A 16,154-nucleotide genomic window follows, 5' to 3' on the forward strand; every position below is an offset into this window, starting at 1 on the left:
ATGTTACGTCTTACTTCCCCAACACATCTAGTACTTGCGCAAACGTTGATCACACTACAAACAATACAAAACTAAAATACTATAAGATACAAAAAAGGTTAATACATTTTTCACCTGGGTCTTCAGTCTGTGATTAGCTCACCTCACCTCCTATCTGGCAAGCCTTCGGGTTCAAGTCGTTCCTTAATCAAGTGACAGACCCATACACTATTTCTGACATTTCTGTCACTGTGTTTTTGTTACCTTTCTTCAGGATCTGCGGTGTTATTATTTTATAAATAAATAAAACCCTGTGCTAAATAAAATATTGATTATTTTTTCTTTTTGACTGTCTATCAGTAAATAGGCTATATAATAATATAATAATCCAAGCCTACAATACAAAATATTTATAGCCTATTTGTTCATTTTTAATCCAAAGTTTGCTGGTATAATAATTGCTTTTCCTAGGCAAACTTGACATATTGGTCTAATATATGTACAAGAAGATCGCTCAAAAAGGACATGATGGCATAAATTAAAAGCAAATATTATTTTGAATCCTAAACAAGTAACACTACAGTTCTATAGTCTAATCTGAAGGGTGAACTCAAAATACATAAATCATACAACAAGGTCATTTTGAAAAAAAAAAAAAAAAAAAAAAAAACATATCTTCATCAAAGTGATTTTGCCATCATATGGACAACATTTAATGCATAACCAATAATTATTATAAAAAATAATAATAACAAATATGCACCCATTTGTAAGGAAGGTTGCAAATTACTCTAGCCAATGTTGTCACGTCACGTCACAAAAGAACGACAAAAAAAAAAAAAAAAACTTATATTCACTTGAGCAAACCAGTACTTCCAAAATATTTTAACATAAATGCTATTACATTTCTACCTGGGTTCTATAAATTCTTAATTGTAAACGCACCAGTATTCTCTAATTCATTCTTTAACTAATTTCTTTACACAATATATTTCTTACAGTACATTATAACATGTTGAACTGTTTCGTTAAAGTCACATACCTCCCAAAGACCTGCTGGATGTTTGCTTATTAAATGCATTGTAGCTGTTTAATCTTGTATGCCCCAATCCTACCCTTGTAATGTTCTCCTCAGTTCTGCTCCAACTTGATACTCCTCCCTTACCCACTGCTGACCGTATTTGATACAAATGTTTACATTTGGTATATTTGTCCCAATGCTGCTGCCATCATTTCTAAATATACTTCTTGATTTTATTTCTAACCAGCTTCTTTCTAGTTTAAAAGACAGCTCCTGCATGTCAGAGAAATTGGTGGGCCGAAATGTTTCTCATTGGTGAAAGGCCAATCAGCCTTTACCATAAATATACATCATTACTTTTGGCTGAAAAAAGATGGTGTGATGCTGTATATTTATATAGATGAGGTTAATAATAATAAAAAAAAGATATTAGGTGTTAAAATGAATCATCCCTGGCTCAAACCTGAACGTCATTTTACACTGCATGCAGTTGCTTAGTGAAAAACATCAACTAAACAAAACATATTTGGCGCTCAGAATGAGCATAAACTGTTAAAATATTTTGCCTAATTACATTTAATTAAGTGTAAGTGTACATGTTGCACATGTTCCTACCCCATGGTCATGGCTCAAAAATACTATTATTGGACTGCACGATTGGGAAAATGTTCATATTGCGGTTATTGAGGTCAATATGTGATTACAAAAAATGGAGTCAACTTGATATGTTTTTAAGGAAAATGCACACACAGATTAGTGATAATGCTAACATTTGTTTTTTTTTAAACTATAAATGTTTTCAAAAATATGTTTTTTTACAAAATGAAATAACATTTGCATTAACAACATTTTTTTTATTATAGCTGAAATAATTTGTTTTTATAAAAACATACACATTTTCACAAAAATATGACATTTTAAACATTTTGTCCAAACAAACAGGGACATTAACGCAGGATGTAACGTACTCTGTATAAACTTCTTTTGGAAACTGTATATAAAATTATGGTTCACTCAAACTCAAAACGTTTTTTTTTTTTTTTTTTTTTAATGACCAACTGGTACTTCCAAATCCTCTTTCTAAATTAAACTTAGCACATTAGAGGTTCTTTGCCAAAAAGACAAGCATATCCACCTTGTCTGGTTTCAGAGTGTTGATTCGACACAACATTACCACTAGTGCAAAAAGCTCTCTCTGATGTAGAGCTCGTTGCTTGTATGCCTAGATATTTCAATGCTACCTAGGGAAGTTTACTTTGTGGATCTTAACAGCATTTCAGTGGATTTTCTCCATGATCTATATATGGCATGTAAATGTAAACATTGAGTTCAGTGGCCACTGCTTCTCTAAACTGTGGCATAAAATAAGATGTGGATGACAATGAAGTTCTTGGTGCTGTGCATGTGATTTCCTTGTAGAAACTGGCCAGAATTTTCTTTTGGGCTTTAGCACCACATCCATGTTATCATTTTCCATCACTGCAGTCCGTTGGGCTACAGATTTGCTGGTGTTGAATTTCCTGAAACAAATAATGCACATTTTAGAAATTTGTTACATTGAATTCTTACCAGTTAAGTAATCAGTTTCACTCACTATCAACTCAGAGGTGCCTAGTACCTTTAAGGTCTAGGTCTCTTCTTCAGAGATGTATTGAGTTCGGAACCTTGGGTCTAGGTCTTTGAAGTTTAGCAAGTCCTGTGTGGCTGTATATTTGTTGTTGAGTTAGCTAACAATTTTTGATTTCAGTGATTTGGTCAGGTCAGCATCTGTTTCATCATCAGCCATCACTGAGGTGTTCAGAAGATGCACAGCAGGTTTCACACAAGATATGCTCACATAACGTTCACCCAATAAGGCACTTGTAGTCCTGGAGTAGGCTTAGTAGCCGCATTTCCACTGTCGGGCCAGGGCGAGCCAGGGCTTAAAGCGGGCCGGGCGGGGTTCATAGCCTCGGGCCAGTAGCACGGAGGCCAGAATAGCGCAGGGTTTCCATAGTGGAGCTTGAAGCACCGCTGCACGTCACTAAAACACGCCTCTCAGGACAACGTCATGCAACCTCATTATTTCACCATCAAAGAGAAGATATCAGAAAACTAAGAAATAAGTTACTGGAACATGCGCGATCACAAAACAAACACGATAAAAATGGCCGTTTGTTTGCATGCTTTGTTATATATTCAAATTCAAAAGCATTGATTTTTTTAACTATAGAATAAGATATACATTGATCATATTGATTTAATTTATCAGGACTCAAAATTAATCACACATAAATACACTTATTTCTATTTTATTTATTTATTTTTAACGCTTATGAAAATAGCCTGCTTATTCAGTCGAGTCTGTTTCTGTTTATTAGCCACAGTATAGCCGTCACATTTAGAATGAATGATAATATCTCTATTTTTATAAAAGCTCCCGAACAAAAAACATTATTAGGCTATATTCTTTTATGATAGGCAACGTGAGAAAAACTCTCGACACGAGGCTTGTGACAGATAATATAAGTTACTTAATAAATACACGATTGTGATAGAGAATACGGAGCTGACGTCTGATTTCTTCAAGCGGTCATATTTTACCATGTTTACTATGGTAATATGTTTAGCGTGCATATCTTTTTCATCGCTCATAAATATTTCTGCCTTGTTTAGTGATTATAATCGACATTGGATCAAGTTATTTCAAACACTCGCTGCTGACTGAAAGTGAGTTTTGAGCTCGACTTATTTAAAAAAGTGTTTAATGCTGGTGTTAAAGCTGTTATCTTTCTGAAATGATCTGCAGCGCAGACTCTCTATTATTATAAAAGCTCCCGAACAAAAATCATTATTATATTTTGATGATATGCAACGTGGAGCTAAACTCGCGAAACGAGACTACAGATAAAATGTTACTTAATAAATACATAAATGTGATAGAGAATAAGAAGCTGACGTCTGATTTATCCAAGCGGTCATATTTACCATGTTTACTATAATGTTTAGCGTGCATAGTCTTTTACATCGCTTATAAATATTTCTGCCTTGTTTAGTGATTATAATCCACATCGGATCAAGTTATTCCAAACACTTGCTGCTAACTAAGAGTGAGTTTTGAGCTCAACTTATTTTAAAACGTCTTTAATGCTGGTGTTAAAGCTGTTATCTCTCTGAAATGATCCACGCTGACGCTCTCTAGACACGGAGAAACTCCGCCTATGTTCATAACTCCTCCTCTAGCCCCAGCTGGCCCGCTTTGGCCCAAGGTTTTCGTCGGGCCAAAAAACCCTGGCCGTTGGCCCCGAGGAAGCCCCGGCGAGGCACGATCAAGCCCCGGAAGTGACAGTGGAAACGCGACTGGCCCTGGCACGCACTAGCACGCCCGGTCTTAGCTCGATAGTGGAAACACGGCTAGTGACTTGTTTACAGATTCCAAGACCTCCAGGTCCTGCCATGAAGGGAGTAGGCCTCGCACTTTGCAGTCTGTAGAGAGAACTTGGGACAATGCACTTTGCTGCTCTAGTACTCTTGCTATCATTTTCTGAGTGGAACCCCATCGTGTTGAGCAGTCTGTCACCATGGCATGCTCTGGGAGGTTGAGCTCTCGTTGTGTTTCCCTCAAGGTCTTTCTTTTCTTCCAACAATCTTCCTGCATATCCCAGTAGCTCTGCTTATGCATTGTGCATTATCTTGCAGAGCATTTTCTGTGATTGATAAGATAAAAAAAATAAAAATTACTACAGTGACATTGCGCAATGTTTAATATTAACATTCTGATTACTTGCTCAATTCATATTCATAGCATAACACAGTAATACAAACATGAGAACACACACAAACAAAAGTTTGCTTTTGTGAATTGTGAGGACATTCCACAGGCGTAATGGTTTCTACACCGTTCAAACCGTATTTTCCATCGCTCTACCAACCCTATACCTAGCCCTCACAGGAATATGTGCAAATTTTTATATTCTCAAAAAAAAAAAAAAAAAAAATCACCGGCCCTGAACCCAATCGAGATGGTTTAGGGGTGAGCTGGACCGCAGACAGAAGGCAAAAGGGCCAACAAATGCTAAGCATCTCTCGGGGAACTCCTTCAAGACTGTTGGAAGACCATTTCAGGTTTTCAAGCTCATCAAGAGAATGCCAAGAGTGTGCATAAGATTGGACTAGTGAGTTTAGGTATGTTGGTGCCATGCAAGTGGTTGACTTGTAGGCAAGCATCAGTACCTTGAATTTGATTCGAGCGGCTACTGGTAGTGGTAGCCAATGTAACTTGATGAGGAGAGAAGTAACGTGAACTTTTTCTGGCTCATTGAAGACAACCCTTGCTGCTGCATTCTGGATCAGTTGCAGAGGCTTGATTGACCTTGCAGGCAGGCCCGCCAGGAGACCATTACAATAGTCCAGTCTAGAGAGAACAAGAGCTTGGACAAGAAGTTGGGTGGCTTGCTCTAACAGGAAGGGATCTTCCTAATATTGTATAAGGCAAATCTGCAGGACCGTGTCGTTGTAGCAATATGATCTGTGAATCTTAACTGATGATCCATCACAACTCCTAGGTTTCTGGCTGTCCTGGAAGGAGTTATGTTTGACAAACCCAACTGTATAGAGAAGTTGTGATGAAACGATGGTTTAGCTGAAACCACCTGGAGTTCTGTCTTAGAAAGGTTGAGCTGAAGGTGATGATCATTTATCAAGCTAGAAATGTCACTCAGACAGGCTGAAATGTGAGCAGCTACCATCAGGTCATCTGGTTGGAATGAGAAGTAAGAGTTGGGTGTCATCAGCGTAGCAGTGATAAGAAAAGCCATGCTTCTGAATGACAGATCCTTATGTCATCATGTAGATGGAGAGGAGAAGTGGTCTAAGTACTGAGCCTTGAGGAACCCCAGTAGCAAGTTGTTGTGACTTAGAAACAACACCCCTCCAAGACACACTGAAGGATCTGTCGGAGAGGTAGGACTTCAACCACAGGTGTGCAGTTCCAGAGATGCCCATCTTTCTGAGGGTGGACAGGAGAATCTGGTGATTAAAGGTGTCAAAAGCAGCAGACAGGTCCAGTAAGATGAGTACTAAGGATTTTTGAAGCTGCTCTTGCCAGTCGCATGGCTTCAGTAACAGTAACTTTTGAAGCCAGATTGGTTGCTGTCCAGGAGGTTGTTCTGTACAAGGAACATAGAGAGCTGGTTGAACACAGCTTGCTCAAGTGTCTTTGCAATGAATGGAAGAAGGGATACCGGTCTGTAGTTTTCTAGAAGCGGTGGTTTTAGAGATGGTTTCTTAAGCTGTGGGCTTACCTGAGCCTGCATAAATGTTGAGGGAAATGTTCCAGAATGAAGAGAGGAGTTGATAATGTGAGTTAGTGAAGGTATGACTGAAGAGGAGATCGCTTGAAGCTGGTGAGTGGGGATCGGATCAAATGGACAAGTAGTAGGATGATTGGACAAGATAAGTTTGGAAACTTCCATCTCTGAGAGTGGAGAGGAGGAGGAGAGAGAGTGTGCATTGGTCATTGTGAAGTTATCCTCAGTCTGCGGTGTGGAGAATTGGTTACTGATGGTTCTTGACTTGTTTGTGAAAAAAACTGCTAAGTTTTAACAACAGTCACAACAGTTATAAAATTAAAAACATCAGTGAACAATTTTCCTCACCACAATCCATCAAGCACATTTCAGCAGCAAATACACTCTTTCACAACCTTCTCTTCACTCTCGGAGGCAGAAATCTCCAATCTCATACTTTCTAATCATCCTACTACTTGTCCGCTTGATCTTATTCCATCTCATCCTGAGGTTACAGGTGTGTGGCGCTGCTCTGTGGCTGCCGCGCGGTGTTTCCCATGACATTACGCTGATAGATAATTTCTTAATCTAAGACTCTTTTAGTGATAGGAGCCTCCTTAAGTTTGTGGATGATATTTTCTGGGGGATATTAATCATGGATAATGTAGTGTGGAGCATGTTTGGACTGTTGGTGGCGTTCTTAAACATTTATCTCTCCTATGGACTGAACTTGGGCCATGCTGCTGGCGGCGTTGCTCTTAATGAAATTCGATATGAACGAGAGTTCCTGCTATTGCTTCGCAACTCAGTCTCATCAGAACATTCTACAGTAGTGGATACAATTCAAAATCACCTTAAAAAACCAATATGAAAAGCGTCAAAGTTCATACTAAGCAGAAACGGGGATGTAGAGGAGCACTTCGTCGCCGATTGAGACGGATGAAAGAAAAATCTGCCTGCCTACTACCCTTCTCATTAACGCGCAATCCTTGTGAGCAAAAATTGATGAATTAACAGCTAACATCAGCTACCTACATGAGTTCTGGAACTCCTGTGTCCTGGCTATTACCGAGAGGTGGCTGGAAAGCAACGTCTCGCGGTGTCATGCAGTAAAGGTCAAAGAAAGCATGTGCACTCCGGACATCGAATTGTTGTGCGTTTCTCTTCGTCTGTACTATTTACCGAGGGAGTTTCCCCAAATTTTTATTTCTGTAGCATATATTCACCCCAAAGCAAACTTTAACAAAGCTCAAGAGATCGTTTACAACCTATCTCAGAGACTTAAGTCAATTTCTCCTGATGCTCCTAAGTTTATTTTGGGTGATTTTAATAATTGCAATATTAAGAAGAGTCTTACTATCAATATGTTGATTGTCCAACAAGGAAAAACAAGACTTTAGATATGTGTTATGGAACTGTTTAAAAAACTTATAACTTACATCATCTGTCTTCCGAACACTTGGGGCCTTTGACCATAGTATTGTATATCTTCGACCTGTTTATCAGAGGTTACTTGGAAAGGAGAAACCCCAGAAAAATGTTTTAAATTGTGGGATAATGATAGTACAATGGTATTACAGGGGTGCTTTGAATGTACCCAGTGGGAGGTGTTTTCCTAGTATGTTTTGTGGCACACAGAATGATAAATTGTATTTAAAATTATTTAATTAATAAATTATGAGTACAATTGTCCCTAACCCCATAATTAATGGCTCTTAATATTAACTATGGGTTTAGGGGGAAGTCGTGACCTAATGGTTAGAGTCAGACTTCTAACCCTAAGGTAGCGAGTTCGAGTCTTGTACCGGCAAGAATTGTAGGTGGGGGAAGTGAATGTACAACGCTCTCTCCCAACTTCAATACCACAACTGAGGTGCCCTTGAGAGAGGCACAGTACAACCAACCGCTCCCTGTCTGCTGCAGCATAAATGGCTGCCTATTGGGTGAGTGTTCACTGCTGTGTGTGTGCACTTAGGAGGGGATAAATGCAGAGCAGTAATTCCAAGTAAGAGTCACCATATCTTCACTTTCACTAAAAGTACGGTTGTTTAAAATATGTTCTGTAGTGTAAAAACAAAATATGTAATCAATTTTACTTACAATGGCAAAATGAAGTCTATGCCCAAAGCACTGGATTCTAGTCCACTGATCAAGCTCTACCGCTTTGATAATGTTGGTGCCATTGTCTGTTGTGATGGTGACCTGTCGCTCCGCACAGAGGTCCCACGCAGCCAGTGCCTCACTCAAGCCCAAGGCTATGTTCTCTCCGATGTGGTCGTCGGGGAATTACAATGTTTGCAGGCAGTGACTTTTCAATTCAAACTCCTCGGCGACAACGTGCACAGTCAATCTAATAAATGGTTCACTTGTCCTGCTTTACCACAGGTCTGTAGTGGTTGAAAAGAACGTCACAGTAGCCATTGCCTTTTGAAATTCACCAGATCAGTGTAGATCTCCCCGGCATCCATCTTCATTCTGGTCTCCTCACTGAGCACACAAGCGTTCTCAGAATGTATGTGTTCTCAATCCACACTTATTTAAAGCTGCGGTAGGGAACATTTGACACTCTAGCAGTTAATAAACAGAACTGCTTGCGTCTTGCCGAAGAACATCGTAGCCGGAACTACTTCTCTCTGTTTATGTCTATGAAGAATCACAAAGGTACTGGGTTACTCCGCCGCGGTACCCCCGAAGCAATCTAAAATAGTCAGGATATAAACACTTATTATAGGTGCACCCTAGTGATTCAGGACAAGCTAAAAACATGGTTTGGAAAATGGATTCATGGTGTACTCGCTTATTATATACATTTTTCTACATTTTGAACACAAACAAAGTTACGGACCACAGCTCTGATTGGTTGATTTCTTACCGGGAGCGGTCCGTAACTGCAAATGGCAATAGGACCACTGGGAGGAGCCAGAGGAGCTTGGGCTGACACAGGCTGACATCACGATTGCAATTGCAATACGATTAATTGTGCAGCACTAATTGTAATGAATCACAAATTGTCTCCCAGTGGCCACCTTCTAAGCATTTAGCATTAAGAGATTAATTTACACACACACACACACACACACACACACAATATATATATATATATATATATATATATATATATATATATATATATATATAACACATATGCCTTCATGTTTTAAAAAAATGTGTCCAAAACTTTATAATGAACTCTTGCAAACCTCAGTGTTCTCAAAATTGCCACTAACAAGAATTTGTAGATGAATACTTTAGCCTCCTATATGTTGTTGAAATTCCCATTTATTTTTGTATTTCATTTCTGAGCAAGTTGATGTATTGATGACTTCTGAGGAGGTACTGATTAATCTGTGAAATAATCAACAAAAAGATTAATCATTTGAATAATCTCTGAACAAAATAATTACTTGATGCAGCCGTACCTAGCACATGGATGTACAGGATCAGAACTTTATCCAATTACTGTAATTTCAGATATGCACACATGTAATTTATGACAGATTAAAGAAGATAATTGAGTGAATCTCTTTCCACATGAATGGCAGTGATGAGGCTTTTCTCCAGTGTGGATCTTCTCATGTATTTGAAGTTGTGATGATCGTTTGAATCTCTTGTCACAGTGTGAACACTTGTAAGGCGTTTCTGTAGTGTGAACTGTCTGGTGCGGTTTCAGTCCAGTGTGGTTTTTTTTGTGTTTGTAAAGAGTTACTCTTCGTATGAAGCTCCTCCCACACTGATCACATGTGTACGGCTTCTCTCCAGTGTGGATTTTCATGTGATCATGGAGGCTTTCTTTATGTTTGAATTTCTTCCCACACTGATCACACGTGTACGGCTTCTCCCCACTGTGGGTTTTCTTGTGTTTGTAAAGGGTTACTCTTCGTATGAAACTCCTTCCACACTGATCACATGTGAACGGCTTCTCTCCAGTGTGGATTTTCAAGTGATCATGGAGACTTTCTTTACGTTTGAATTTCTTCCCACACTGATCACATGTGTACGGCTTCTCCCCACTGTGGGTTTTCTTGTGTGCGTAAAGGGTTACTCTACGTATGAAACTCCTTCCACACTGATCACATGTGTACGGCTTCTCTCCAGTGTGGATTTTCATGTGATCATGAAGGCTTTCTTTACGTTTGAATTTCTTCCCACACTGATCACATGTGTATGGCTTCTCTCCACTGTGGGTTTTCTTGTGTGCATCTAGTGTTCCTCTTTTTGTGAAACTCCTTCCACACTGATCACATCTGTATGGCTTCTCTCCACTGTGGGTTTTCTTGTGTGCATCTAGTGCTCCTCTTTTTGTGAAACTCCTTCCACACTGATCACATGTGTACGGCTTCTCTCCAGTGTGGATTTTCATGTGATCATGAAGTCCATCTTTTTGTTCGAAACTCATCCCACACTGAACACAGGTATAGGACTTCTCTCCACTGTGGGTTAACCTGTGTGCAATAAGGGTTCCTCTTTGTCTGAAACTCCTCCCACACTGATCACACGTGTACGGCTTCTCCCCACTGTGGGTTTTCTTGTGACTGTGAAGGGTTGTTCTTCGCATGAAACTCCTCCCACACTGATCACATGTGTATGGCTTCTCTCCAGTGTGGATCCTCATGTGCTCATGAAGGGTTCCCTTTTCTGCGAAACTCTTCCCACATTGATCACATGTGTGTGGCTTCTCCCCAGAGTGTCTTTTCATGTGTTTGAAAAGGTTTCCTTTATGTGCAAAACTTTTGCCACACTGATCACATGTGTGTGGCTTCTCTCCAGTGTGGATATTCATGTGGTATTTAAGGTTTCCTTTGTCTGAGAAACCCTTCCCACACTGATCACACGTGTGTTGCTTCTCTCCAGTGTGTATTTTCATGTGTTTGATAAGGTTACTTTTTTGTGTGAAATTCTTTCCACATTGTTCACATGTGTGCGGCTTCTCTCCATTGTGAATATCTATGTGTCGATTAAGCATTTCTTTTAGTCTGAAGCTCTTCCCACATTGTTCACATGTATATGGTTTCTCCCCAGTGTGGATCCTCTCATGTATTCTCAGATAATCTGGCCGTTTGAATCTCTTGTCACAGTGTGAACACTTGTAAGGTGTTTCTGTAGTGTGAACTGTCTGGTGCACTTTCATTGCACCATATGTAAAAAAAGTCTTCCCACACTTAGAGCAAACATGATCCTTCACACCAATGTGTCTTTTGTGATGTATCTTTAATGAAATCATCTGACTAAAACTCTTTCCACATAAATAACATATGTAAGGCTTCTCCTTTGTATTAGCTTTCAAGTGGTCCTTTAGAAATGTTCTTCTGCTTTGGTCACAATTTTCTAGTCTCTCTCTAGAATGAGTAAGCACATGTTTTTTAAAAACATCACATTTTCTGAAACTCTTTCCACACTGATTACATGTGTATGGTTTCTCGCTAGTGTGGATCCTCTCATGTATTCGCAGATATTCTGACCGTTTGAATCTCTTGTCACATTGTGAACATTTGTAAGGTTTTTCTGTAGTGTGAACTGTCTGGTGCGCTTTCAACTCAGCATATCTAAAAAAAGTCTTCCCACATTCAGAGCAAGCATGATCCTTCACACCGCTGTGTCTTTTCTGATGTATCTTTAAAGCAGCCATGTGACTAAAACTCTTTCCACATAAATGACATACGTAAGTCTTGTCCTTCGTATGGACTTTCAGGTGGTCCTTCAAGAAATGTGGTCTAAAAAATGTTTTACTGCTTTTAACTGCTTTTGTTTCACACTCAGGCCATGTTTTGTCTCTTATTGTCAAGGAGGATCTCCAGGATGCTTCTTCAGTTTTGACATGATGGTTCTCCCCCTCTTTAATCAGTTCTTCAATCTTTTTGTTGTCTTCTATGAAGTCTAAAATTAAAGAAAAAATGCTTATTAAAAGAAAAGGTTTATAGAAAATCTTTTAAAAACACAAACACACACACACACACTATTTAGAATTTGTGCAATTACTTTCCTGTCAGTTGAGTTTGTGGCAAAACATTTTGCAGTTTACACGTTATTACAAATTGCATACAATTTATTAAAATGGATGTTTAATAAACTACAAGTTGATTTCAAAATGCACCTACATTTTTTGCATTTTGTGTTTTTACATTTTAATAAAATAAGATTTTTCCATATATATTTCATCATTGAGGATTTAAAAAATAAAATAAAAAAGTAAAAAAATAATCTCATCTCCTGAACACAGTCTCATGTCTCCTATCATCTCAGATTGTGGGATAAGTCTCCTCACACCTCTATTAAGTATCATAGACAAACTCCAGGAGGGAACAGGCTGTGAGACTGTATATTGGTTAGCCAAACTCTCAAAAGTAATTTGCAAGAATGGTCTGTGATGGGAGCTATTTGAATATGAAATTAGCCTTAGGCTGCCATTCTTCTTTGGAATGTAGTAGCAGCAACTATAAAAGCTCAAATCACTGCTGCTTGTGGGGCAGTGCTTCATTTGTAAATTAAACATTGCTGGATTCAAATCAGCAGTTAAAAGGAGCCGTGACCAACAGTGACAACAACAACAATACAGCTTAGGTTTTCAAATCCTGGGTCAAAAATGGGTCGCCAGGATGATTTAAGGCAAATATATGCAAGTTACATTAAAAATAACAATTTATTTCCAAAAAAATAAAACACAATATTATCTATATAAAAAAAGGTATAAAAATGTGAAATATATCTGACAAATAATTAACAGATATAAGAAATGTGAAGCAATCTTTCAAGCTGTTTAATGCCACTCAGCGGTAGTGCATGCATCAGTCCAAAAGAAGATAAAGAAAAAGTGCCCATCTATCCAAGTGTCTCACACGGCTCCAGGGGGTGAACAAAATCAATCCTGTAACAAATCGATGCCGTTTTGTAAGAAAAATATCCATATTCAAAATGTAATAATTAATGTAGCTTGTGCTCACTGTTGTAAATGGAAGCAGTTCCAGGCAGATGACGTAGGAGTGCCATTAAACAGCTTGAAATATCAAAGACTATTTTTTATACAACTCCAACTGGATTCATCTGAAAGAAGAAAAAGTCATATGTACCTAGAATGACTTGACGGCGAGTAATTTGTGGGGTAATTTTCATCTTTGGATGAACTAACCCTTTAAGCCCAAAAAAAAAAAAAAAAAAAAAACAATTGGATACTTTAGGCTACTAAGAGGAAGATAGCGGTAAAGCACGAGGGGCGGTCATGTTACTTTTGATGTTGCAATACCTAAATACAATATTGGGGCTGAAAAATAAGAAAGCTGCAAAATGTGTTTCAATCTTTAAACATTTTATCATTTTAGTTTTACTTTTACATTTGTCACTGATTATGTATATGTACTTGTATGTTTGTTTATTTGCTTTAATTTTTGTACCCCTGACTGCAGTTGTAATTCCTAGAAGTAAAAACAAAACAAAAAAACAAGTCTATTCAAAACAATAGCTGAAGACAATACTGGCTCATATTATTCTTTTCATTTTTTACGGTATATCTTTTCTTTTTGAAGGGGCCATTCAGTAATGAATGAACTTTTATAAACTTAGTGAATAATGAAGAATAAACACAAACCTATTTGTTCTTTAGTATCTTCCAGTTTTATTTCGCAGGGTTCTGCATCAGTCATGTTTTCAGCTTTCTTTCATAAACCCTTTCATTAATTGTTGTGGGAGGTGTTGAACTGTAGGGTAAATTCCTGTGCAGTTGGAGGAGCAGATCTGCCAAAATAAATAAAAAATACATCCGTTATCAAATTGATGCTTTCATTTATTCACACATCATGCAATATTGCTTAACTTAAAATATACAAAAGCTTAAAGTATTCTAGGTCTATATCACCATAGAATGTCTTTCAGCCCTCACAGGGCTGTGGAGGCTGGGTATTTCACAATTTAACAATAAACTTTATTATTCAAAATAACTCTGATTAGTCTTATCATAAATAAGTGACCACAAATAGAACATAATATATGTAACCTGAATTAAGAATTTAAACAAGGTAAATGTGTATGGCAAACAAGCTTCTGCTATAACCAACTTGGGCAGGTTTATGCAGGAAGCACAGCTTTTCCAAATATGTCATAACATTTTCCAAATGTTTTTTTTTTTTTAAATATATTTTTTTAATTCTATAATATTTTGTTACACTGCGGGATGTGATGTGACCAATATAATAAGCATGAGTTCTGGTAACATTGAGTGGCCACAACACAGGCTTTAAATGTAGGGACGCAATAATACAATTTCTTCAAAACCAATCCGATCCAACATTGAAAATTCGGAGTATCTGCCGATACGATACAATCCGATACCACCGCCATTTTTTTCAAAGAAGAATTTATATACTACTCTGTGTTGACCTGATCGTCACTCTTTTGTGTGTTGAACACATTCTACTAAATATAGACAACTAAAAGCTGGAGGCTGTGGAGAAGCAGATTCGTGACCTGGTGCAGAAGCAGAACCTCCTGGGCTGATGCTCACAAGTCCTGGGTGGGTATACAGCGCACTACTTCTACACAGTACACAGCCCACTACTTCTACTCCATGTGTTTCTCTGCACAGGGCCGGTTCCCCCAAGATACAATCTTCCCAGATGTGCTTCACTCCGAAGTTGGGACACCACGGATCCTGGGTACACCTGCAGTAAAGGACACAAGCCAGGCCAAAGGCAATGACCTCTCCCCCTCTGCCGCCTCCTTTCTCCACCTGGAACTACTTTGTTCCCATCCGCAAGATGAAACACACTGCTGTGATCATCAGAGACTCCATCGCCCAACACGTCCGTGCTACCATAGCCGAACATAAAGTGCACATTCACTGCTTCCCTGGTGCTCGTGTTCTCGATGTTTCTGTGCAGATACCCGCGATCCTGAGGCCAACGAGAAACCTGGAGTGGTCGTGCTACACTCCGAGGTTAACACCACGCTGCGGCAGACAGAGATACTGAAAAGGGACTTCAGGAGCCTGATTGGGACGACAATCATCGTGCCAGGACAAGCTTTGACATTTGGTAAAAAAAAAAATAAAAAAAAAATTAAGACTGTGTTGGTTCCCTGAGTAGTAAGGTCAATATAAAGTGTAGGATCTAGAAAAATCTGATCATGATTAAATCAGAAATTTTTTTAATAAATGAACAAAAAACTAATTTTTAAAGTTTTGGCATTAAAGGGATAGTTCACCCAAAATGAACAACTCAATCTTTTGTTTGTTATCTTGCTCAGCTCTGTGTTCATCTTCAGTTCTCTCTTCACATCAGTTCAGTCAGTGTACTGTTTGAGTAAATGAATTACTCCAGGATATTGGTTTGTTTGAACTCAGAGGGAGTGTCAGCCACATTAAACAAGTTAACAGCTTAAGTCATTTGTGGATTAATGCGTATTAGAGATGCAAACCGTTTAAAAAGATTCAGTTCGATTTGGTGAACTGGTTCAAAAAGATCCAGTTACATCGAAAGATTCTAACTGACTCTCTGATGTCACATGGACTACTTTGATGATGTTTTTCTTACCTTTCTGGACATGGACAGTATACCGTACACACAGTTTTAATGGAGGGACTGAGAGCTCTCGGACTAAATCTAAAATAACATAAACCGTGTTCAGAAGATAAACAGTTTAGGACCTGGGTCTCACGGGTTAGGAACGACATGAGGGTGAGTTATTAATGACATCATTTTGATTTTTGGGTGAACTATGGGCATTAACATAAGATCACTCACACCGAAATCAGTTATTCTAAATGAAATAATCACAGATAATAATTTTGATGTACTCTGCTTGACTATATCCTTGCTAAAACCAAATTATTATATTTGTCTAAATAAGACTACTCCACCAAGCTATTATTATAAGCATGAGCCCCATCATACTCGTACAAG

General features: G+C 38.4%; 1 protein-coding gene and 1 long non-coding RNA gene across 6 annotated transcripts; both read right to left on the bottom strand.

Annotated features, from left to right (window-relative positions):
- Positions 1-1,839: 1,839 nt before the first annotated feature.
- LOC113081875 (uncharacterized) lies at positions 1,840-2,747 on the bottom strand. Its single transcript, XR_003282361.1, has 2 exons — positions 2,619-2,747; positions 1,840-2,520 (listed from the first exon to the last, which is right to left on the bottom strand). It is a non-coding gene; the product is annotated as an uncharacterized LOC113081875 (long non-coding RNA).
- Positions 2,748-4,547: 1,800 nt separating this feature from the next.
- Positions 4,548-15,216, bottom strand: LOC113081873 (oocyte zinc finger protein XlCOF6-like). 5 transcript variants are annotated; one of them, XR_003282358.1, is made up of 6 exons: positions 14,722-15,215; positions 13,847-13,992; positions 9,687-12,141; positions 9,468-9,612; positions 8,368-8,910; positions 4,548-4,686 (listed from the first exon to the last, which is right to left on the bottom strand). XR_003282358.1 is itself a non-coding variant. In XM_026253776.1 (4 exons), the coding sequence occupies exons 2-3, from the start codon at positions 13,899-13,901 to the stop codon at positions 9,716-9,718; spliced, it is 2,481 nt and encodes an 826-aa protein (XP_026109561.1). In that variant the 5' UTR covers positions 13,902-13,992; positions 14,722-15,215; the 3' UTR covers positions 9,405-9,612; positions 9,687-9,715. The 5 variants fall into 5 exon arrangements, 2 of the variants coding, with proteins under 2 accessions (XP_026109561.1, XP_026109560.1); XR_003282360.1 differs by lacking the exon at positions 14,722-15,215 and adding an exon at positions 13,206-13,305 and having other exon boundaries at positions 13,847-13,991; XR_003282359.1 differs by lacking the exon at positions 4,548-4,686 and having other exon boundaries at positions 8,904-8,965.
- Between the last annotated feature and the right edge of the window lie 938 nt (positions 15,217-16,154).

The sequence above is a fragment of the Carassius auratus genome, unplaced genomic scaffold (assembly GCF_003368295.1).
Source record: "Carassius auratus strain Wakin unplaced genomic scaffold, ASM336829v1 scaf_tig00035138, whole genome shotgun sequence".
Lineage (NCBI taxonomy): Eukaryota > Metazoa > Chordata > Actinopteri > Cypriniformes > Cyprinidae > Carassius > Carassius auratus.